The sequence below is a fragment of the Podarcis tiliguerta genome (genome assembly GCF_965153285.1).
Source record: "Podarcis tiliguerta genome assembly, chromosome: 16".
Lineage (NCBI taxonomy): Eukaryota > Metazoa > Chordata > Lepidosauria > Squamata > Lacertidae > Podarcis > Podarcis tiliguerta.
In genome coordinates, this window is record NC_139549.1 from 41240476 (window position 1) to 41265733 (window position 25258).

The window sequence follows — 25258 nt, forward strand, 5'->3', positions numbered from 1 at the left end:
GGCTTGCACTGGCCCTACCACCCCAGACAGGTCCCATGGAAGGGGCTGCATGCAGAAGGCCCTGCAGTTTCTCAGCTGCTACCCTGCAAAGGAGCCCCCCACCCCTTCCTTCCAACAGCTGAGTCACCCATTTCCCTCTCTCCAGGCTGTTTCAAGGGGGGCTTGCGGTCACCTCTTAGCTAATCGAATTCTTCCTCAGAAATGGAGATAAGGAAAAGGCAGGACTTGGCTCCCTCAGCCCAAAGGGGCACTGCCAGGCCAGGAGTACTTATCTTTGTGTCTTAGCAAAGATGTGCCAAGGTGCAGCTGGGGAAATGGGCTCTCTAGAGCTATGGCTGCCTTGACTGAGGGACGTGTTGGGAAGGGATAGGAACTATAAGACAGCTTTGCATTTAAATGTTTGCCTGGCCTCCACATGTGACAGAGAGCTCCATGTGGATGAGAGAAATAGATCCGGGTGACCAGAATCGGGGCTAGCTGCCAAGGCTTCTCTCCCACTCAGCAACGCAGTCACAGGGGTGGTCATGGCCTCCCCCCAGGGCCAAACAAAAACAGCACCTGCCATGCAGGAGGACCAACGGCCCCTTGATTGGAGTCTACTTGGTGGAGTCTCCTTCTTTGGAGGTCTTTAAGCAGAGGCTTGACAACCATATGTCAGGAGTGCTCTGATGGTGTTTCCTGCTTGGCAGGGGGTTGGACTCAATGGCCCTTGTGGTCTCTTCCAACTCTATGATTCTATGATTCTATGGAGGGGTCAAGGGGGAGAAGGCAAGGCAGGAGGGGAGGCAGATGAGCAAGGTACACCTGCAGATGCAAGAGCTGCCCTCCAAAAGGAGCCGGCAGCAGAAAATGAGAATCACTCTTCCGTCCAGAACAAAGGGAGCCTGGGAGAAGCAAGAACCCAAAAGGGAAAGGAAGGCTGCAGCACAGCAGCAGGAGCAGCAGCAGGAGCAGTGCAGAGGGAGATCCCTCTAGCTGTGGTCAAAAAGTGGACATTTCAAGAACAAAGGCTGGGCTAACCACTGGAGAGCCAGTGTGGTGCCGTGGCTCAAGGGTCAGTCTAGGATATGGAGGAGATCAGGGTTCAAATCCCCAGAAGGCCCTATGAAGTTCACTGGGTGACCATGGTTCAGTCACAGCCTCAGTCAAACCCATCTGATGGGGACGTTGTGGGGATTTAATGAGCCAAGGGGGCAGCTATCACCTCTTCAGAAAAATGGTTTGTTGGAGGCGGGGCTGGGGGGGCTCCTGCCACAACATTGCCAACAAGGTTGCATAAGTTACCAGCCTGTTTATGGACAGCATGGAATTGCAAGAAGTTTACTCAGAAGGAAGTCTTGCTTTAGTCACTGGGGCCTTGGCAGATGGGGAAGAAGAAAGGAACAACTTAACCTCTTTCAACACCTTACCTGGTAGGAGGAAAGGGACATGCAGAGAGGAGGAGGAGGAGAGGGATGCTTAGTTTTTATTAATTTGTACATTGCGTTTATATCCCACCTTTTTCTCCAAGGAGCTCAAGGTGGCTAACCATTTTTCTGAAGTGGTGACAGCTGCCCCAACAGCCACCCTCTGGTGGCCTCCAGCCACGTCCCCCTCCCTCCACCTGCTCTGCTGGAGCCTGCTGCTCCTCTCCTCGTGACCCTTCAGCCTTGCTCTTTCTGGTTCTCCTTGATTCCCTCAGAATCCGCCAGGGCAGGGAGGCCTGTGGCCTCTTCTAGTGCTGCTGGACTGCAGTTCCCCTGCAACACAGAGGGCACCCTCTCATTCACCACCCAGGAGAAAGAGGCCAACTGAGCCTGCCGCCAGTGCCTTCAGCTTCCAGGCCGCATCAGTCTAATCCCGTACGCAGCCTCAGAAGTAATTGTGCAATCAAATAAGACAAAGGGTTTGCAGTAGTTCATTAATCAAGCCAATCAATTAAAACCATTTTTAATCCACTAGGCAGCAAAACTGTCCCTGCTGGTGGCTAGCAGCCTCTGCTAGGATGGTGCCCCAAGAATCATTTCCAAACCAAGAAATGTTGTGCTTTAATTCAGAACTAGTGCTTTAACTCATATGCAGAGCAGATTAAGTTGATTGGTTTAAACAATGTGTGCACTTAACCAGCCATGATCTGTTTATCCGAGTGGCAGACGTGGCTTGAAGAGATGCTTTTCATCACAGTACACCAAAAGCAGGTGTGGAGTCTCTGGGGAAAGGGAAATGTCTGAGGCCAAGTCAAGAGGCAGACCCCTCCAGGACCCCACCCAGAGGAAGGGGCTCGCATTCCAAAGACCCAGAAGCCTCCTGGGAGTTAACAGTGTGCTCCCAAGTCCACGGATATAAGAGGAGCCTGTTCACACAACCCAAGGGCAGGGAAGGAGACATCAAGCAGAAGGTTGCAGAATACTAATGCAACAAATACATAACAACTCCCTCCCTATTACCCGGAATCACATGCTTTGTACTTCGCATGCACGGGGGCCAGCTTAGCAGGGACTGGCTGTTCCAAATAGCACCCAGTATTAACAGCCTCCTCCAAAGCAGGAGGGCCAGGCACAGCCAGTACATGCCAACTGTCTTCTCTTCTTGCATTCTTTCCTGCTCCTGCACAGATACTGGTGGCAGCCCTGGAACAGCCCACCCCCGTTTTGCAAGGGCCCCTCTTTCAACTACACATGTGCTTTCTTCTACACTTTTCTTTCCAAAGTGGATCAGAGTCCTGCTTCTTTTACTCCTCAGACTGTCAGTGCAACATCTAGGTGAGGCAACCCACACAGAAGGCAGCTGCCCCTCCAGCCCTCACCACCCTCAACCAGTGTGCCTAGGGCAGTGCCCCAGAGCACTGGCACTGCTCACAGAATTTCTCCTGGGTGCACCTTAGTGGCATACAAAAAGGGGAGGATGGTCATAGAGGAGGTGGCGGCATGACATAGCAAGAGGGTCTCCCTGGCCTTCTCTGATTAGGATGGCTTCACACACACAGCTTAATTGGTGTAGGGTGTAAGGGGAGGGGAATACAGGCACCATATCACATATTTGTGAGTACACATCTTAGGAATCAACTTCAGGACATGGCTTCACATGGAGTTGTACACGACCTTCACCCACAGCTGTCCAACTTGTTCTTTCCCCCCACAAAAAATGGGTCATGTGTGAAAGCTCCCAGAAGAAAGGAGGAGGTGGGCAGCTGAGGAAAGCAGAAGCCTGTTGCACTCCCCCAGAGAGAAAATGATGTGTGCAAGGGCTGCATTCCTACCCAGGACCAGGGATCTTGAACTCTGTGGCTTTTGGAGGCTCACCTGCCTGCCAGGACATGCTTGATCTCTCCTCAGTAGCTGCCCTTCTCTGTCTTGCAGCAGAGAAAGTGTCAGTAGGAAAGGGAATGCCCTGACCACCCCTGTCCTTCCCCTCCTTGGCTCAGGGTAAGGGGCATCTCTCAGCACAACACCCATCAATCTGGGCCAGGGGTCTGTCTTTTTAGGAGACATCTGACACATATCCAAGACTCTGCAACTGGCAGCCAAGACTGCTGCTGCTGCTGCTGCAGGGCTCATTTCTTCTGGGAGTCAACTTACAATGATCAAATTCCAAATTGTATCATCAGAGCAGTAATGAAACTCTACTATAAAGGATGCTTCAGCTTCCCAGGCAGCGCAACCCAATGCTGGCTAAACTGGGAGCCAAGGATCTGTTTACTAGAAGTGTGCCCACTCATAAGTCACCAGCAGCCAGTTAGGAGGAGAGCAAATATTTCCTTAGCATCACAAACCCTTGACTCAGGTTCAGGCACTCCGATTTGGATTAGGACCGAAAGCAGCTCTCAGAAGCCTCGACAAGACCACTTGCAGAGTCCTGAAAGGCATCTTCAATGCCCTTAGGGAACAGAGAGAGTTGTGGGGATAGAGAGAGAGAAAGAAGGAAGGAAGGGGGGAGTCACCCACAAAGCTCTCAGTAAGGCATCTGCAGTATCCAAGGACAGTCCCCAACGCCTGCATCTGCCACCGTTGCATGACCAGGTCCCACTGTCCCATCATCGGAACAAGAATGGAACAAGTGGGTGATATGGAGTGGTGGCCGCTGAACCACCCAAGACCACAACACAGCACACCTATGGTGGGAAGAGCGTTGTCTGCCTCTCTGCCACCTTTTCTGCAAAGGCAAGGCAAGGGAATTTCCATGTCCTTGAGTTGTCCACAGGCTATTCGTGTTGTGCCTGATTTCCATACACAGCTGTGGCTTAATGTTCTGCTATAACATTCCACACGCTAACCTAATACCGCCCCCACCCACCCAGCCCCAATGCCTTTTCCTGGTCCCTGGTCCTCCTGCCCACTCCCTCCACAACCAGACACTCTGGCCTCACTCTCCATGCAATTCTCAGTAGCCTCAATGCAACTCCCAGTTACACGCATTTCGAAGTGCTCTCTGCTCAGACACAGCCTGGCTGTTCCAGAAGTGGCATTTGGCTTCAAATGTCAGGGAAAGCAGGAAATTAAAAGTGGTTATGTGCGATATGCTCTGTTTTTAACTGCAGTGTTTATTCTTGGCTGCCCATACCATGGTTATTCCACAAGAACTCAAAATGAGTCTGCCACAATAGCCCTCCGTCCCCGCCCCTGTTACTGACACAACTTGCTCACACATTATGGAGAATCCAGGCAACATTCCTGCCAAGCCAAGCTGTCCTGAGTTTTCCTCATCATTGCTCTTCCTCTTACTTGTCAGTGCTGTTTTAGAGCACATCAAGGCTGCTGAATTACAAGGTGAATTGTGAACCCATTACAGGTGAGTTTAGCACAACTGTCTTACCTGGTGTGGAGGACTAATCTGGACAGGATTGCTAATTCAAAAGCTCACTTTTCTATCTCCCGTGCTTCACCTCTGGGGAAGGTCCTCTCTCTTTCACTGCTACCTTCTAATTTCTTAGAATTACAATTATTTTCCACTTCACCAGTAGAACACACTTGTGCCCTTATAGAATGACCTTCTCTACTTCCCTGAGCATCAAGATCAGCCTCCAAGGCCTTTCCCAAGTCTCTCTCAGATCAGAAGCAGGGCAGACAGGAACTAGAGAAGGGGCCCACCAATCTTTGGGCTCTGTCCCCTGTGAAGCTCCTCTCATGCTACACCAGTTTTCTGTTGGGAGCTGGTGGTCAAGATCTTTTTATTTGCCCAGGACTTTTAGATCTATCAGCCTGAAAGAGTTTCAGTGTATTTTTTGTAAATTAGTCAAACATGGGTTGCTCTGAGAACCTGCTGACTGAAGAGTGGAAAAGACGGTAAATAAAATAAAGTAAAAGGGGAAATTGCCCCTCCTGAAGCTGGAGCAGCAGCAGCTGGCTGAGGAAAGGGAGATCACCTTCTGCAGGTAAGGAGGGCTATGTGCCACCACCACCACCCCAGCCCAGCATCAGGACTGCCAATGCCTCCAGGAGAGCCTGGCTGCTGGACCAGGCTAAACATCCACCTGGTCCAACTTCCTGCTCTCCAGTGGCCAAACAAATACCTCTGAGAATCCTACAAACAGAGCCTGATCACAACAGCACCCTCTTCCAGCAACAAGTATTGAGAGCCACACCGCCTCTGATATGCTGGAGATAGAATACAACCATCATGGCTAGTAAAACACTGATAAACAAATTCATGGAAGATAAGGCTAATTCTCTCAAAGTAGGTGCCAGTGCCACATTTTGCAGAAGAAAATCCCACAGTCCCTGGACTTAATGAAGGCGAAGAAGCCAGCTCTGAATCCTGCAATATGGAGGTGCTGCAGGTTCCAGAGTCTAGATGATGGGTCAATTGCCTGCTTTGTTTGGAGTCATACAGCCCCTGAAAGAGGAGATCCACAGTCTGTGCATGCCCCTGGATCCATGCCCATCATAAGAGACACAGGTGACCTCACTCAGTGGCTAGGACCAGCTTCAGGTGGCAAGATGGATAGGGTCATTTCTAGACTGGGGAAACCGATATTAAACACAGTTGTCTATGCACTGGTGACCTGCAGGTTGGATTACTGCAATGCACTCTGTGGTCTAGTGCAAAATGCAGCTGGTCAACTGAAAGAATTGCACTGGCTGCCAATTAGCTGCTGGGCTAAGTTGAAGGTGCTAGAGTACTGGTGGGGAAAGTCCTACAATACAGTGAAGGATGGTCTCATGCCAAGGAATTCCTGCAGAGACCATCTCCTCAGAAGCTCCCTTCTGCTGTACAGCATCACGGGGGCCCTAGTGTGGTGGCACCCATGCTTTGGAATTCCTTCCCATTACAAATCAGGCAGACACCATCTCCATCGCCTGATTGGTGCCTGTTGAAACCTTCCAAGTGGAGATTTCTATCCCACCTGCTATTGGCATTGAAATGGTTCTAACTGTTTTTTATATATCTAACTGTTTTTTAATATATATATATATATATGCAATTGTTTTATTGTGTGTGAAATCACTTTGTGGTGCTACACAGGAAGGAGTGTTAGAAACTGAGATAGGAAAGCTAAGAGCTAAATGCACCTTAAACTAGGTTATGGGTGAAACAATGGAATGGCTTTTTATAACAAGAATTCAAAGTTGAAAATGAATGAATTGCAGCTAAAATATTACGTTCATTTTTCACATGGTCTAGTCCATAGTTAGGCAAACTAAGGCCTGGGGGCTGGATCCGGCCCAATTACCTTCTAAATCCGGCCCACGGACGGTCCAGGAATCAGCATGTTTTTACTTGAGTAGAATGTGCCCTTTTATTTAAAATGCATCTCTGGGTTATTTGTGTGGCATAGGAATTTGTTCATTTCTGCCCACCCAAAATATAGTCCGGCCCCCCACAAGGTTTGAGGGACAGTGGACCGGCCCCCTGCTGAAAAAGTATGGTGACCCCTGGTCTAGTCTTTCCCCTGCCCGCCCCCCTAATACTCTAAAGAGGGTTTCTTCTCCAGTCTTCAGAGAGTAGCTGGAAGTGGAGAAGCAGAAAAAGGTCCCCCTTTCCTTCCACTTTGCAGTTTTAATCTGAAATCTTAGGTGCAGTACTGCTCCCAGAGCTCAGAAACTACTTGCGCTAATGAAATTCCCTGTCGCAAAATGCACCTAGAACAAAGGGAGTTTTGAACACTAGACGCCTGCTTCTTGGGAGAAAAGCAATGACAAACCTAGACAGCATCTTAAAAAGCAGAGATATCACCTTGCCAACAAAGGTCCGTATAGTTCAAGCTGTTTTCCCAGTAGTGATGTATGGAAGTGAGAGCTGGACCATAAAGAAGGCTGATCGCCAAAGAATTGACGCTTTTGAATTCTGGTGCTGGAGGAGATTCTTGAGAGTCCCATGGACTGCAAGAAGATCAAACCTATCCATTCTTCAGGAAATCAGCCCTGACTGCTCACTGGAAGGACAGATCCTGAAGCTGAGGCTCCAATACTTTGGCCACCTCATGAGAAGAGAAGACTCCCTGGAAAAGACCCTGATGTTGGGAAAGATGGAGGGCACAAGGAGAAGGGGACGACAGAGGACGAGATGGTTGGACAGTGTTCTCGAAGCTACCAGCATTAGTTTGACTAAACTACAGGAGGCAGTGGAAGACTGGCATGCTCTGGTCCATGGGGTCGCAAAGAGTCGGACACGACTAAACTACTAAACAACAACAAAGGAAGTGATTAATAAATGAAATTAATAATAATAATTTAACTATGCCAGCCAGCCCCAACCAGATGACCTCCAAATGTCTTGGAATATAACTGCTCTTGGCTCCAGCCAGCATGGCAAATGGTCAGGGTTTTCGGGCGCTGTAGTCCAACGCTTCTGGGAGACACCAGGTGAGGAAAATATGGAGTCAAATACTTGTCTTTGTCTGTCTGGAATATCCCAGCTTCACTGGATGACCCCACTGGGTTCTAGTATGATGAGAGAGGGCAGGCTGGGGGGGGTGCTTCTTCAAACTTGCATAATTTTTTACACCCCTCTATCCTGTCTCGTCAGATATGCAGATGACACAACCTTGATGGCAGAAAGTGAGGAGGAATTAAAGAACCTTCTAATGAGGATGAAAGAGGAGAGCGCAAAATATGGTTTGAAGCTCAACATCAAAAAAACGAAGATCATGGCCACTGGTCCCATCACCTCCTGGCAAATAGATGGGGAAGAAATGGAGGCAGTGAGAGATTTTACTTTCTTGGGCTCCATGATCACTGCAGATGGTGGCAGCAGCCACGAAATTAAAGACGCCTGCTTCTTGGGAGAAAAGCAATGACAAACCTAGACAGCATCTTAAAAAGCAGAGACATCACCTTGCCGACAAAGGTCCGTATAGTTCAAGCTATGTTTTCCCCAGTAGTGATGTATGGAAGTGAGAGCTGGACCATAAAGAAGGCTGATCGCCGAAGAACTGATGCTTTTAAATTATGGTGCTGGAGGAGACTCTTGAGAGTCCCATGGACTGCAAGAAGATCCAACCCAGCCATTCTGAAGGAAACTAGCCCTGAGTGCTGACTGGAAGGACAGATCCTGAAGCTGAGGCTCCAATACTTTGGCCACCTCATGAGAAGAGAAGACTCCCTGGAAAAGACCCTGATGTTGGGAAAGATGGAGGGCACAAGGAGAAGGGGACGACAGAGGACGAGATGGTTGGACAGTGTTCTCGAAGCTACCAGCATTAGTTTGACTAAACTGCGGGAGGCAGTGGAAGACAGGAGTGCCTGGTGTGCTCTGGTCCAGGGGGTCACGAAGAGGCGGACATGACTAAACGACTAAACAACAACAACAACAATCCTGTCTCTCCCCTTTACTTGCCTTTCTTTCTAGACTTGGCAATTAGTTTAGTTTGATTAAACTTCTTAGATACCTTTTCTAAAGAGAGACTCATATGGAGGGGGCATGTCTCTCACCCTCCCTCTCCTTTAGCTGGGGCACACCACAGCTGGGGCAGTTTCCAGGCCATCAGCATTTCTCCTGTGGTGTTGCTAGGGCTGGCCCTCCCTGGGATTCCCCCAACCTTCAGGCATCCAACTCCCCTCACACAAACACCCTCAGCCCTCCTCCCACCCGCTCCACCCCCCTGCCTTGCTTCGTGTTCACCCTGAGTCGTTCTGACTTGGGGAGTGGCCAGCAAAATGTTGGACCAGCTTCAAGCACTGAAGTTGGTACAACTCAGATCAGGCTAACCAGCAACATGGTGTTCACACAGGACTACAGTTCCACTTGCAGGCAGGGAGAGGAGGGGGCTGCAGCTCCCAAGAGGCCTCTTGCCTCATTTTATTCCTCCCCCCCCCTTCCCATTTTCCACAGTGCCCAAAATAAACAGCACGTCCACAAAGGATACAAGATGAAAGGAAGAACTTCAGTTTCAGTATAAAGAAGTGCAAGCTGGAGTGATCTGAAGCTGCCTATAAATATGCAAGATCAAAGCCGGTCCTGTTAAATTAAAAATGCTGTCACACAGATAGGAACTAGCCTCTAGCACTGCCGGCTGCAACATGCGAGCCTCTGATCTGAGGCAGAGAGAGGATCAGCGCCCCGAGAAGCTGCATTCACCAAAAGGAAAAAAGGAAAGTGGAAAAAGAATTTCACCACCAGCAGATGAGTTTTAATAAGGATATTAAATAGCTTTTACGCAAGTTATTAGAAACTTAACTCTTTCAAGGCAGCCTCGGGGCTTCGCAGAGGAGGAGGCACTAGCAATTCTCCAGGCTCCAGCAGGCCCCTTCCAAGTCAGAATGTGAAGCAGCCACAGCCGCAGCCACAGCATGGCCTCTCAGCCACGCAGCTGCAGCGCTGCAGGACCCCCTATCAAAGCAGGAAGCCATGGCTGTCCTGGGAAGGGGCATCTGGAGACACAAGGGATGGGTGTCACTGCAAAGCAGAGACCGAGAATCTGTTACACCACCAGACCTCAAGAGCCGCCACATAATAATAATAATAATAATAATAATAATAATAATAATAATAATTTATTATTATTTATACCCCGCCCATCTGGCTGGCCTCCTCAGCCACTCTGGGCGGCTTCCATAGAAACCAAAAATACACTAAAATATCACACGTTAAAAACTTCCCTGAACAGGGCTGCCTTAAGATGTCTTCTGATCACTTCTCGGCCTTTTGGCTAAGATCAAGTGTGAAGATGTCTTCTGAATGTCAGGTAGTTGTTTATCGCTTTGACATCTGCTGGAAGGGCATTCCACAGGGCGGGCACCACTACCGAGAAGGCCCTCTGCCTGGTTCCCTGTAGCTTTGCTTCTCGCAATGAGGGAACCACCAGAAGGCCCTCAGCGCTGGACCTCAGCGTCCAGGCAGAACGATGGGGGTGGAGACGCTCCTTCAGTTATACTGGGCCGAGGCCATTTAGGGCTTTAAAGGTCAACACCAGCACTTTGAATTGTGCTCGGAAACATACTGGGAACCAATGTAGGTCTTTCACGACCGGTGTTATATGGTCTCGGCGGCTGCTCCCAGTCACCAGTCTAGTTGCCACATTCTGGATTAGTTGTAGTTTCCGGGTCACCTTCAAAGGTAGCCCCACATAGAGCGCATTGCAGTAGTCCAAGTGGGAGATAACCAGAGTATGTACCACTCTGGCGAGACAGTCCGCAGGCAGATAGGGTCTCAGCCTACGTACCAGATGGAGCTGGTAAACAGCTGCCCTGGACACAGATTTGACCTGTGCCTCCATGGACAGTTGTGAGTCCAAAATGACTCCCGGGCCGCGCACCTGGTCCTTCAGGGGCACAGTTACCCCATTCAGGACCAGGCAATCCTCCACACCTGCCCGCCTCCTGTCCCCCAAAAACAGTACTTCTGTCTTGTCAGGATTCAACATCAATCTGTTAGCCGCCATCCATCCTTCAACCGCCTCCAGACACTCACACAGGACCTTCACCGCCTTCACTGGTTCTGATTTAAAAGAGAGGTAGAGCTGGGTGTCATCTGCATACTGATGAACACCCAGCCCAAACCCCCTGCTGATCTCTCCCAGTGGCTGCATGTAAATGTTGAAAAGCATGGGGGAGAGGACAGAACCCTGAGGCACCCCACAAGTGAGAGCCCAGGGGTCTGAACACTCATCCCCCCCCCACCACTTTCTGAACACGGCCCAGGAGGAAGGAGCGGAACCACTGTATGACAGTGCCCCCAGCTCCCAGCCCCTCAAGACGGTCCAGAAGGATGAAAATGAAGAGAGAGTTCAGTTCGCAGGTGCTTATTCCTTTCAACCTGGATAAACCAAAAAGGCAAGTGCTGAGGTCAGACTGGTACCGTAAATGCAATTCAGGAGGCCAGGTGGTCAAACCAGCTCACCCTCTTCAACCATTTATCACACCCTCTTCTTCCCACACTGCAGCTCTCCTCTTTTTGCCTGATGGTGGCGGAGGGACTGGATGAAAAAAGCAATGGGCCAGCTTTGGGAGTTATAAGTCCAGTTCAATGAACCAGGAGGCTGGTAAAGAATCTCCCCCTTATGCTTTCTTCCTCTGCTGCTCTGGCTGTAAGGGCCACCCCTAGACCAAGCCATGGCTGGTCCCAAGAGGAGCAACTCGCAGATGTGCTGATCATCAGAAATGCAGCACCAACAGTGCCAACATCAAAGTATCTCTTCCTTTTTCCAGCGAGACAGAAAGACATGGAGTGTACAGGCATCCTGGCATGCAAAGCCACAGACATCCGCAGGTAGGCCAGTCAGTTGGTTCCCTCTCTCCAAAACAAAGCATCAAGTGCAGCCAGCCCCAACGTCTGCTGCAGGACTAGAAACATAGGCAGCACCCTGCAGCTGAGCCCCTGTTTCCCAGCACTGGCCTCTGAGTAAGGCATCACCTTTGACAAAGCCACACTGTGGCAGAATGCCCAACTCTGCACCCAAGAGAGGATCTGGCTCTTCAGGAGCATCTTTTTCACCATGCTTATGTCAATACTGGTAGACCTCACTCACACTGAACTGCTCTTGTAAGCCAAACTTAAGCTGCAGGATTCCCAGCAGAACAGGGAAATTCCTGCTCAAGGGCTACTGAGCATAGAGGTGCTATGCCGGACTGCACACCAACCATCAGTGTGCAGAAAAACAGGGCCCAGAGGTTTCCACATCAGAGGCTCCCCTGCTGTCATCCAACAGGCAACAATCCTCATATACTGCTATAGCAGCCTGTGATCAAGACTTGCAAATGGCAAACTAAGGCAGCATTGAAGGAGGTTGCACCAACATTTCTAAATAATTGCTTGAAAACAGATTCCTAAAACAAAAGTATCAACCTGGGAGTTGCAAGAAGCTTAAAGGTTTAGCTGCCATGGTTTATCCTCCTCTTCAGATATGCACAACCCGCATCTGAGGCACACCAATGACAAACCCTGGAAGTAATTGGTCTGACCCAAGAAGCACAGACATCCCCCCAGAGCAGCAATTCTGCACTCTGCCACTTGCACAGTCAACATGCTCTGTGCCAGGACTCCTAAGGTGCTTCACACACCACACCACAGGCTGCAATTCAGGCTGAGCAGGTGAACTCCCGTCCCCCTCACAGATGGCCAAGGCTTCCCCGCCAAGAACCTAGCCTCAAAACTGGAAGAAGTGTACACCGTGGGGGAAGCAGACGCTCCATGCAGCCCAAAGAGCTGCCAAAACCAGGGGCCACACCCAGCCTCCTTGTCACTTGCACAGCCGTGCTGCCCAGCATCATTTCCTCGCCACTTGCCTGCCTGCCTGCCAGGAAGAGTCAAGGGTTTCCTTTGACAGATACAGGAGGAGTGAGTAAGACACCTCAGGCAGGCAGCTGCACTCATCTCACTCAAGCTTCAGCAGCGAGGAGAGAAGATGACATTTTGGGCCCACCTGGAAGACAACCCTCCTCCATTGCTTTTTATTGCACATTCATGATTATCTGTGCTATTGGGGCAGTCATATGCTGCCCCACTTTCAAAGCTGGCTGCACCTATAAAAGGTTCAAGGCAGCCACTCTGCTACAAATGTTCTGGTTTATTTTTGTCCCACTTTTCTTGTGCTCTAGCCTATTCAGACCCCAATAATGTGGCAGGGACGTGGGTGGCCCTGTGGGTTAAACCAGAGCCTTGGACTTGCCGATCAGAAGGTCAGCGGTTCGAATCCCCACGACGGGGTGAGCTCCCGTTGCTTGGTCCCTGCTCCTGCCAACCTAGCAGTTCGAAAGCACACCAGTGCAAGTAGATAAATAGGTACCGCTCCAGCGGGAAGGTAAACGGCATTTCCGTGCGCTGCTCTGGTTCGCCAGAAGCGGCTTAGTCATGCTGGCCACATGACCCGGAAGCTGTACGCCGGCTCCCTCGGCCAATAAAGCGAGATGAGCGCCGCAACCCCAGAGTCGGTCACGACTGGACCTAATGGTCAGGAGTCCCTTTACCTTTATTGTGCTCCTTCAACACAGCTGGCTAGAATTATTTAGACATGGACACTCAAACTAGAATGTAACTGAATGGGACTGACTTCAGAGTTCAGATGCACTGGATTGCACACTGAGTGGTTAAGAACAAGGCTTTGCATTAATGATGCCCATAGTTATGTACTGATCCGTTTTTTCACTTCAATGAAGATCAGCTAATGCATCCTCACACAGCTGTATTGAACGTCAAGATCAGGAACTTTCCCCAATCTACACTCCCAACCCTCAGAAACTCTCAATCCTATCAAGGGGGTGTGGGGAAATGACAGATATAGCATCTGTTGTGCCCAAGCGGCCTGCCCAGAAGTAATAGCAGCAGCTTCTGTGAGTGGGACACTTAAACTGAGGAAAGGAAGAAAGAGTTAAGATGCAAATGAAAACCCACAGGGGAGCCTAAATTCAAAAAACCTCATTTGTTAGGGTTTGAAGCAGAGAGACAGGAGTCGTGTGTTTTTTCATCCACAGGGTGACCTTTGAGGTGGCTTTATAATTCTAAATACTGCTTCATGTTGTTCTGTGGAGGTTTTCATTACTGCAGAGCAGTACAGAGCAACTAAGAAAGCAGAATAAACTCACCACTAACATCAGTAACACATTGCAAGATACACCCACCATAAAACAGTGTCTGGAGGGGCCCTTAGTACAGGCATCCCCAAACTTGGCACTACAAGTCTGTTCATCCCTAGCTAACAGGACCAGTGGTCAGGGATGATGGGAACTGTAGTTCCAAAACAGCTGGAGGGCCGAGTTTGGGGATGCCTGCCTTAGTACAACAAAAGCCAGTTTGGGACCCAGCCCTGGGAGATGGATGCTTCCCCTGCCTTTTCCTTGCCGGAAGAGCTACATGGCTGAACAAGGGCCTCCTATGTCTAAGGGAACTTCAGCAGAGGTCCAACATGCGTGACGCGTCTGAGCAGGTGCCCACAATTCCTTCAAGAGCTGCTTAGAGAGATGCGAGTTTCTCCCAACACTTTCAGTCCTATGTAGCTGCTTGACAAGGCCCTTGGCAGCATTCACTACAGCACCAGCAGCTTGCAGAGGACGGGATGAGACAGACTCCTTCTCTGCAGGCTGGCCAGATTCCGGGGGGCAGGTTCCCCCCTCTCCAAAACAGGGCCACTACTGGCTGGACTTCATTAACCGCAAAGTTAGAAACATGTACGCTTTTGACACCTGAGCTGCTGTTGCGCTTTTAAGTAAAACGGCCTTCTACATGTTTGGACTACAACCTCCAACAGAGGCTGATGGGAGCTAAAGTCCAAAACATCTGGCGGGCGCTGGCTTGGGGAGGGCATCCTGGACAAAAAAATTCTTGCCGGGCCCTTCGATTTGGGAGACAAAGCCTCTCTGTTTAGCAGGTTAGGACTAAAGCATGTTTAGAAACTAACGGGAGGAATGAGGCATTTTTCATGAAAACACGCAGGCGCTGGATGCGTATGGGATTCAGGCTGAGAGCCAAAGCCACCTTGCTTGGGGCGCCTCCGTCCACCCAGCAGAGCCCCTTCCTCTTCCCCTGCTCCCAGGCGGGTTTGGGATGCCCCCCCCCTTAGCAAGTGCCCCCCGCCACCCGCAAGGCGTCCCGCGCAGCCCCCTCGGCTCGCAGGCCAAGGCGACGGGGCGCAGCAGCCGACCGCCAGGAACCTGCAGCACCTGCCCGAGCCCTGCCGCCCCCTCCGCGGCGCCCGCCGCTTCTCCGTCGCAGGGCGACCAGGCGGGGCCGGAGCCCCGGAGGGCTAGCCAAGGAGCCCCGCCGGCAGCCCCCTGCACCCTTCGCAAGTCCCGCGCCCGCCCGCCAGGACCAGGCACTCTGCAGATGCTCAGAGGCCCCTCCCCGCGCGGGAAGGCCGAGGAGGGCCGCCTCTCGCCCAGCGCGGCCTCCCGGAGCCCTCTTTCCGCGGCCGGCCGCGGGCTCACCTGCACGATCTCGCCCTCGGCGCTGAGCGTGGCCCCGGCGCGGGAGAAGCGGCCCTGCAGCCCCGTGGTGTAGGTGGTGTAGTCGCCGCCGGGGCTGGACTCGAAGAGCACCACCTCCACGAAGGCCGTCTCCTTGGCCAGCGCCGCCGCCGCCATCCTCGTCGCGGCCGCCGCCAGCAGCGCCAGCAGAAGCAGCAGCAGCCCCGGCGGGGAGAAGGGAGGCGCCGGCCCCGCGAGAAGCCTCATCGCGCCGCCTGGCCCACCGCGCCGACCACGGGCAGCAGCAGCGCAGGAGGCGGCGGCGGCGGCGCCCGGTGGAGGCCACGCATCGCTCCCGCTGCGGCTGGCCCGGCCCGCCCGCCCGCCTGCCTGCGCCGGCGGCTCCGACCCCAAAGCGCGGCGGCGGCGGCGCCTCCTGCTCGAGGCCGGGCTCGGCTGGCCTCCCGTCCCGCGGCTCCCTCGCCTCGCGTCTCTCGCTCGGCGGCGGCTGCTGCCTCCTCCTTCCTTCCTTCCCTCTCCCTCTCTCCCTCCGCCTCGCTCTCCTTCTCCGCCCTGCCGAGCCGCTTCCCTTTCATCCGCTCCACGTGACGGGGACCGCGGGGTTATCTCCGCCTCCGGCCCGCCTCGCTGCTCGCCAGCGCAGCCCTCCCCGCCGCGGCTGCGGCCTGGGCCGGCTGCCTCAGAGAGAGCGAGCCGCCTCCCGGCCGCGCGGGGGGCAGAGCGCCGGGGCGCCTCCAAGCGCCCGGAGCCCCAGGCCGGCGAGGCGGCTCCCCGGGGGCTGCTGCGGGGAAGGGCCTCGGGCCCGGGGACCGTCCCTGGGCGTAGCCAGGATTTGGGGGGCGTTGGGGGCAGCTGCCCCCCTTGACGCCCCTGGGAGCGTCCCCAGGCCCGCAAGGGGGCGCCAGGGGGAAGCCCTGACCCCTCGCCTGGGGAGGCTGCGTGGCCCCTTGAGGAGGAGGCATCTCGGGTCAGAAGGCAGCATCTGCAGCGCTTCCAGCTTGGGAGAAGAGGTTCCTCCAGACTTCACCCCGGCCTAATTGCCCCATGGCCGGGGAGAGGGCTTCAGTGTGGCCCAGGTGGCCACTGCAGATCCGCCCCTTTACCTGGCTGGTCCTCAGCCAAGGAAGTGGAGAGAGGAGGGTGGGCAGGTCCCTAAGAAGGGGTACCTTCACGGCCTGGGACCCTCGTACCTACGGGACCACCTCTCCTGGTATGCCCCACGGAGAGCCTCAAGGTCCATAAATAACAACACCCTAGTGGTCCCAGGCCCTAAGGAAGTTAGATTGGCTTCAACCAGAGCCAGGGCCTTTTCAGCTCTGGCTCCGGCCTGGTGGAACGCTCTGCCTCATGAGACCATTTCTTTCCGCAGGGCCTGGAAGACAGAGTTGTTCCGCCTGGCCTTTGGCTTGGAGCCAATTTGATTCCCTCCCTCCCTCTCTTTCTTTTTTCTTTTCCTTCTCCTCCTGCGACGAGGCTACATTTTAATATTTTAATGTTCCATTATTTTAATGTTGTATTTTAATCTTGTTTTTAAGTTGTGATCATTCAACTTGTTTTTATTATTGCTTGTAAGCCGCTCAGAGCCTGGCCTTGGCTGGGGAGGGCGGGGTATAAATAAAAATTATTATTATTATTATTATTATTATTACTTGCGAGAAGAGACCTCCACCTCTCCAGCCACCCGAGGGGAAATAGAAAGAGCCAGCCTGCCTGGCCTGTGGGTGGATATGGCTTCCCCCAGGAGGGTCTCCATAGGGCAACCTCCCTTGGGCACTTTCTCAGCCCAAGGCACCACAGAGTTCCCCCCAAAGGAGCCTAGACTGGCCGTTTTCCTTTCTTCCTCTGGGCTGGAAGGAACTTCCTGTTTTACGTGTCCGCCACGCACCTGGAGTCTCCCTGCTCCTGGCGCAGCTGACAGTTCTGCTGTGGCTGCCTCACTCTTTCTTTTTATGTAGGTATGCTGCTTATATCTTCCCATGTAGCCTTTGAAAAGGCCCTTGAGGTACAAAATGGAAAAACTTAACATGAAGAACCATCAAGAAGGATAAGTTCAGCCGTTCTCTTAGGGCAGCAAAAGCCAAACTCACAGGCCTATTTGAAATGCTGTTGTCCTTTGCTCTCCAGAGGCTGATGGAGAGCACTATTTTAATCATGTTAAAGAGCACTATTTTAATCCTGTGTTTGCAGGGCAGCGGCTGAAGAAGGAGCCAAAAGGGGTTTCTTGTGTGTGTGATTCTTGTGGCTGATTAGCTGCTTTCCCTGGTCAAAGGTCAGAGGGGGCAGGGTTTCTGTTGAGGCAGGTGATTAGCTGTGGGAGGAGCTTATCAGTGTTTGCAGGGCAGCGGCGCGCGCCTATCGGCGCGCGCAGTTTGAACCATCTTTTAGATTTAGGGGAGCTAGTCTCAAGCCCAATGACACATCTCAAGATGGAGGGGGAGGGAACAGCTGCAGTCGCCTGCGGTTCCTGCGCAATGTTTGCCATCTTGCCAAAGGTTGCAGGCAGCTTTACGTGCAGCAATTGCATGTTGATTGCCCTCCTAAAAGACAAAGTCCAGCAACTGGAGGAACGTGTAGCTACGCTCCAAAGAATTAGAGAGCTGGAGCTCTTCTTGGAAGCAACAGAGCACACCGTCTCCACCAAGGAGGAGACAGGGGACTCCCCTGAGGAGGTGGCTAGTTCACCAACACAGGAGCCCGATATGTGGAGAAACGTGACTCAAAGAAGTAGGAGGCCCAGGGTTCGCTCTGATAGTCTAGAAATACACAATCGCTTTGAGGTCCTCTCCCCTAGCATGGAAGACAAAGAGCAGACTCCATTTGAGGATCTCTCCCTCATTACAGTCGATCACGTATATGAAGATGAGCAGCAAAGTCAGTCCTCAGGGAATGTGCAGGCGACCTTGGAACGGACCGCTCACGGAAGAACCCTGACCAAACCTAAGAGAAGGCGTGTAGTGGTGATAGGGGATTCCTTACTGAGGGGAACAGAAGCAGTGATCTGTGGGCCTGACAAAATGTCTCGGGAAGTGTGCTGTCTCCCCGGGGCTAAGATCCAAGATGTAACTGAACGACTGCAAGGAATCATAAAACCCACTGACAAATACCCCTTCCTCTTGGTTCATGTGGGAACCAATGACACTGCAAGCAATAGCCTCCAGAAGATCAAAAGAGACTACGAGGCTCTGGGCAGGAAATTGAAGCAATTAAATGCACAAATCGTCATCTCATCTGTCCTCCCAGTTGAACGACGTGGCCCAGGGAGAGAGAGGAAAATAGTGGAAGTAAACAGCTGGCTTCGCAAATGGTGTAAACAGGAACGGTTTGGATTCTTAGATCACGGACTGCAGTTTCTTGAGGATGGACTTCTGGCAAGCGATGGGCTGCACCTCACAACGGTTGGGAGGAATGTTTTTGCCAAAAAACTAAGAAACCTCATCAGGAGGGCTTTAAACTGACTAATGCGGGGGAGGGAGACAATGCTCCTGAAGGTAGGAGTCTATTAATTGATGAAGATGATCATCCAAATGTCATAGACCAAATGGAGCAAACAGCAAGCAGACCTAGTGGTGGGAGGAAAAAATCCTTAAATAAGAGACACGGGGGAATGACTAATGGACTTCAATGTCTGTACACTAATGCACAAAGCATGGGAAATAAACAAGATGAGCTTGAGCTCTTGGTACAGCAAACTAAATATGACATAATAGGCATCACTGAAACCTGGTGGGATAAGTCCCACGATTGGAATGTAAAAATGGAGGGATACAATCTATTTCAGAGAAACAGACCAGACAAGAAAGGAGGAGGGGTGGCGTTATATGTCAGGGATGTGTATACCTGTGAAGAGATCCAAGATTTAGAACCTCAAAGCCAAAGTGAGAGCATTTGGGTCAAAATTAAGGGAGAGAAGAATAATAGTGACCTCATTGTGGGAGTTTACTATAGATCCCCAAGCCAAACGGAGGACATAGATGATGCCTTCCTGGAACAGATGGCCAAGCATGCAAAAGGAAGGGAGATAGTAGTAATGGGGGACTTCAATTACCCAGATATTTGTTGGATGTCAAACTCAGCCAAGAGCATAAGGTCAAACAGATTCCTCACTGGCCTTGCAGACAACTTCATTGTCCAGAAAGTGGGAGAAGCAACAAGAGGAACAGCCATTTTAGATCTGGTCCTAACCAATGTCGATGACCTGGTCAATGGGGTAGAAGTGGAAGGATCATTAGGCGCAAGTGATCATGCTCTTCTGAAGTTTACTATACAACGGAAAGGAGCAGCCAAGCATACTAGGACTCAATTTCTTGACTTTAAGAAAGCCGACTTCATAAAACTTAGGGAAGTGCTGGGTGAGATCCCATGGACAGTAATACTAAAAGGAAAGGGAGTTCATGATGGCTGGGAGTTTGTTAAGAGGGAGATAGTAAAAGCACAACTTCAGGCAATACCAATGAGACGGAAACATGGAAGGTGCCTAAAGAAGCCAGGGTGGCTATCTAAAGAACTTTTAACTGAGTTAAGATTAAAAAAGGATGTGTACAAAAAATGGAAAAGGGGGGAAACCACCAAAGAGGAATTCAAACAAATAGCCAGCACGTGTAGACACAAAGTCAGAAAAGCTAAAGCACAGAATGAACTCAGGCTTGCTAGAGAGGTTAAAAGCAACAAAAAAGGCTTCTATGGGTATGTTCGTAGCAAAAGGAAGAACAAAGAAACAGTGGGGTCACTCAGAGGAGAAGATGGTGAAATGCAAACAGGGGACACAGAAAGGGCTGAACTCCTCAATGCCTTCTTTGCCTCAGTCTTCTCCGATAAAGAAAACAATGCCCGACCTGAAGAATTTGGAGGAAATGATTCAGCAGAGGAAACACAGCCCAGAATAACTAAGGAGATAGTACAAGAATACTTGGCTAGTTTAGATGTATTCAAGTCTCCAGGGCCAGATGAACTGCATCCAAGAGTATTAAAAGAACTGGCAGATGTGATCTCAGAACCACTGGCAGTCATCTTTGAGAATTCCTGGAGAACAGGCGAAGTCCCAGCAGACTGGAGGAGGGCAAATGTTGTCCCTATTTTCAAAAAGGGGAAAAGAGAGGACCCAAATAATTACCGCCCAGTCAGTCTAACATCAATACCAGGGAAGATTCTGGAGCAGATCATTAAGCAAACAATATGTGAGCACCTAGAAAGGAATGCTGTGATCACCAATAGTCAGCATGGATTTCTGAAAAATAAGTCATGTCAGACTAACCTGATCTCATTTTTTGACAGAATTACAAGCCTGGTAGATGAAGGGAACGCAGTGGATGTAGTCTACCTTGATTTCAGCAAGGCATTTGACAAGGTGCCCCATGATATTCTTGTAAAGAAGCTGGTAAAATGCGGTCTTGACTATGCTACCACTCAGTGGATTTGTAACTGGCTGACTGACCGGACCCAAAGGGTGCTCATCAATGGTTCCTCTTCATCCTGGAGAAGAGTGACTAGTGGGGTGCCACAGGGTTCTGTCTTGGGCCCGGTCTTATTCAACATCTTTATCAACGACTTGGATGATGGACTCAAGGGCATCCTGATCAAATTTGCAGATGACACCAAACTGGGAGGGGTGGCTAACACCCCAGAAGACAGGATCACACTTCAAAACGACCTTGACAGATTAGAGAACTGGGCCAAAACAAACAAGATGAATTTTAACAGGGAGAAATGTAAAGTATTGCACTTGGGCAAAAAAAATGAGAGGCACAAATACAAGATGGGTGACACCTGGCTTGAGAGCAGTACATGTGAAAAGGATCTAGGAGTCTTGGTTGACCACAAACTTGACATGAGCCAACAGTGTGACGCGGCAGCTAAAAAAGCCAATGCAATTCTGGGCTGCATCAATAGGAGTATAGCATCTAGATCAAGGGAAGTTATAGTGCCACTGTATTCTGCTCTGGTCAGACCTCACCTGGAGTACTGTGTCCAGTTCTGGGCACCACAGTTCAAGAAGGACACTGACAAACTGGAACGTGTACAGAGGAGGGCAACCAAAATGGTCAAAGGCCTGGAAACAATGCCTTATGAGGATCGGCTAAGGGAGCTGGGCATGTTTAGCCTGGAGAAGAGGAGGTTAAGGGGTGATATGATAGCCATGTTCAAATATATAAAAGGATGTCACATAGAGGAGGGAGAAAGGTTGTTTTCTGCTGCTCCAGAGAAGCGGACACGGAGCAATGGATACAAACTACAAGAAAGAAGATTCCACCTAAACATTAGGAAGAACTTCCTGACAGTAAGAGCTGTTCGACAGTGGAATTTGCTGCCAAGGAGTGTGGTGGAGTCTCCTTCTTTGGAGGTCTTTAAGCAGAGGCTTGACAACCATATGTCAGGAGTGCTCTGATGGTGTTTCCTGCTTGGCAGGGGGTTGGACTCGATGACCCTTGTGGTCTCTTCCAACTCTATGATTCTATGATTCTATGTTTGCTCATTTTTGGAAGGTGAGAAGGACCCCCAGCCTTGTTCTTCCGGAATGTGCCTGCCCCCTTTCCCCCCCTGCGGTCCATCAAGGAAGGGGCTTTGGCCAGGTGGCTCTGTGTCCTCTGCCTCAGGCCCCAGAAGATCTGCCAAATTCTCACTTGTTGCAAGCATTTTAATTGACATGCCATCCAAGGTAACTCCTAGCCAAATGGCATGGGATTAAGAAGCAGGAAGTCCTGTCCCACCTTTGTTCCTCCAAGGAGCTCAGTAGCAGGCGTGGCTATCGCTTTCTCTGTTTCTCCATGAAGTAAGTTAGATTGAGAGACGGACTGGCTCAAGGTCACCCAGTGAGCTTTATGTCTCGGAGTGGAGATTTGAACCCTTGTTCTGAAATGGCCTAACTTGGGTGTGCCATCCCTGGCCCACTGCAAATGCCACAGAATAGCTGGAAGCTGGCCCTTCACAACATGGGCGCAGTCAAGGGGGCAGCTGCCCCCCAAATCAATAAAAATCAAATACTTAACTGAGGTTCTGCACCCCCCAACAAAAATCCAGGCTACGCCCATGTTTCTCAAGGCATTTTCCAGCCCACTGTCTCAAGAAGACCCACTTGCAGGAGGATCCCTGACTTTGGGTGGGTCAGCTTGGGGTTCATAGGCAGGAGCCCCTGCCCCTCACAGATGCTCAAATGTTGACACATGGAGGGGCCTTTCTGGGTCCAGGGTGACATTCCCCCCTCAGTCTCCCCCTGAGCAAGGGGCTTGCCGTGTCTGTTTCCTTCTGTGGTTTCAGTCTCTTAAGACAGTCTCATGTGGACTAGTTGTGTTCTGATTCCTATCTATAAACCACCCCAGCAGGTGGAGTGGGGGCTGTGGACCAGGCTTAGCTGTCATGAAGAAGCTGCCAAATTTTGTTACATAAGTTTTAGCTGGCCTTTGAGCTGCTGCTTTGTTTTCCCCATCTGACACCCACTTTCAAAAATTTTCTTCATAGTGAAAGCTAAATGGAGTTGCTTGGCCAGTGATATGTTAAATGTAGTCTTTAAAATGGTCTTCAGATTAGATAAATAGGTTCCTGTGGTGTTGCGGTGGGTGAGCTGCATGCCCTGAGTTGTATTTAGAGCAGGCATAGGCAAATGGCCCACCAGATGTTTTGGGACTACAACTCCCATCATCCCTAGCTAACAGGACCAGTGGTCAGGGATGATGGGAACTGTAGTCTCAAAACATATGGAGGGCTGAGTTTGCCTATGCCTGATTTAGAGGCATGGAAAGGGACTCTGAGGAAGATGAAGGTGGGAGAGGACAGAGCCAAGGCAGTGGGAGTGGGGCTAAATGGGCTAGTTTTCAGTTTTGCGCCGCTCCTGAAATAAAGAAGTTTCCAGCCCTTATCTCTGGTTGTTTGTAATTCCCACTATGGTACACACATCTATATAGGTCTGAGGAAGGGTTAGCAACTTGTGGGTGATGCAAGTAGTCCCACAGCCCTGGAAGGGAACTTGATGGGTCAAGGTTGGAATCTGGGTGGTGGATTCCTATGTCAGGAGTACTCTGATGGTGTTTCCTGCTTGGCAGGGGGTTGGACTCGATGGCCCTTGTGGCCTCTTCCAACTCTATGATTCTATGATTTCATATGAAACATTATTTAAGGTAAAGCCTTTTCAATTATAATAAGTCTTAGTAACATCCAATATATTTAGTGGGTCATAGAATCGTAGAGTTGGAAGAGACCACAAGGGCCATGGAGTCCAACCCCCTGCCAAGCAGGAAACACCATCAGAGCACTCCTGACATATGGTTGTCAAGCCTCTGCTTAAAGACCTCCAAAGAAGGAGACTCCACCACACTCCTTGGCAGCAAATTCCACTGTCGAACAGCTCTTACTGTCAGGAAGTTCTTCCTAATGTTTAGGTGGAATCTTCTTTCTTGTAGTTTGGATCCATTGCTCCGTGTCCGCTTCTCTGGAGCAGCAGAAAACAACCTTTCTCCCTCCTCTCTGTGACATCCTTTTATATATTTGAACATGGCTATCATATCACCCCTTAACCTCCTCTTCTCCAGGCTAAACATGCCCAGCTCCCTTAGCCGTTCCTCATAAGGCATCGTTTCCAGGCCTTTGACCATTTTGGTTGCCCTCCTCTGGACACGTTCCAGTTTGTCAGTGTCCTTCTTGAACTGTGGTGCCCAGAACTGGACACAGTACTCCAGGTGAGGTCTGACCAGAGCAGAATACAGTGGCACTATTACTTCCCTTGATCTAGATGCTATACTCCTATTGATGCAGCCCACAATTGCATTGGCTTTTTTAGCTGCCGCGTCACACTGTTGGCTCATGTCAAGTTTGTGGTCAACCAAGACTCCTAGATCCTTTTCAGATGTACTGCTCTCAAGCCAGGTGTCACCCATCTTGTATTTGTGCCTCTCATTTTTTTTTGCCCAAGTGCAATACTTTACATTTCTCCCTGTTAAAATTCGTCTTGTTTGTTTTGGCCCAGTTCTCTAATCTGTCAAGGTCGTTTTGAAGTGTGATCCTGTCCTCTGGGGTGTTAGCCACCCCTCCCAGTTTGGTGTCATCTGCAAATTTGATCAGGATGCCCTTGAGTCCATCATCCAAGTCGTTGATAAAGATGTTGAATAAGACCGGGCCCAAGACAGAACCCTGTGGCACCCCACTAGTCACTCTTCTCCAGGATGAAGAGGAACCATTGATGAGCACCCTTTGGGTCCGGTCAGTCAGCCAGTTACAAATCCACTGAGTGGTAGCATAGTCAAGACCACATTTTACCAGCTTCTTTACAAGAATATCATGGGGCACCTTGTCAAATGCCTTGCTGAAATCAAGGTAAGCTACATCCACTGCGTTCCCTTCATCTACCAGGCTTGTAATTCTGTCAAAAAACGAGATCAGGTTAGGGTCCTCATGATGTAAGGCCCTAGGTCAGTGGTTCTCAAAGGGTGTGAGGCAGCACACTGGTGTGGCAGAAGAGGATGGCAAGTGTGGGAAGATTCAAGGACCGTCAGAAACATTTCAGTGTAGTATAGTATTTTATTGCAGAATATGGATAGATATATTTTCAAAATGAGAGTAAGAGCATCAAGTGATACTGAGGACAATCGTAGTTGTGTTTTCCAATCTATTTCTTATCAATAAGCAACTTGGCGTTTTGCGAGCAAATTTTTATTCTGAAAGTGTGGTCCAGATGAAAAAGGTTGAGAACCACTCAGTCAGGGAACTGCCATCAGCTCAGAGGCGAGAGACAGGGACAGTTCTGTTGCCGGGAGCCTCTGAAAATCTTGCAAAGCAGTTCCTCTTCCATCAAGGAGGAAAGCCCCACCTCCAGTGGAGAAGAGGTGCAGGGACCAGAGGATGCTAGAAAGAGCCTTAACACTGCGCCTGAGCAAGCCGGAGAGGAGGGAAGCACACTCCTGCCATTGCCCGTCATGCGCAGCTGTTTGAGGTGCAAGGAGGGGCGGAAAAGGCTGGGGTGACGAAATTTTTATGTTGGGGGAGGTACAAGAACAGAC

At 50.7% G+C, this 25258-nt stretch overlaps 1 protein-coding gene and 1 long non-coding RNA gene across 4 annotated transcripts in view; both read right to left on the reverse strand.

Moving 5' to 3' along the window:
• Nucleotides 1–17036, reverse strand: part of ZNRF3 (zinc and ring finger 3) — a 69106-nt gene extending 52070 nt beyond the window's left edge. The window contains exon 1 of one of the 3 annotated variants that reach the window (XM_083419026.1): nt 16925–17036. Coding sequence is in view for 2 of the 3 variants with exons in the window: in XM_083419025.1 (XP_083275151.1) it covers nt 15276–15521 (246 nt within the window). In the remaining variant the exon portion in view is untranslated. Of the gene's footprint in view, nt 1–15275; nt 15596–16924 lie in introns of those variants that run through there. The other 2 variants (XM_083419025.1, XM_083419024.1) reach the window with 2 other exon arrangements.
• The window catches only part of LOC310667262, a 73706-nt gene extending 52070 nt beyond the window's left edge, over nt 1–21636 (reverse strand). The window contains exon 1 of the long non-coding RNA XR_014506244.1: nt 21221–21636. This is a non-coding gene — a long non-coding RNA (uncharacterized lncRNA). The remainder of the gene's footprint in view (nt 1–21220) is intronic.
• Between the last annotated feature and the right edge of the window lie 3622 nt (nt 21637–25258).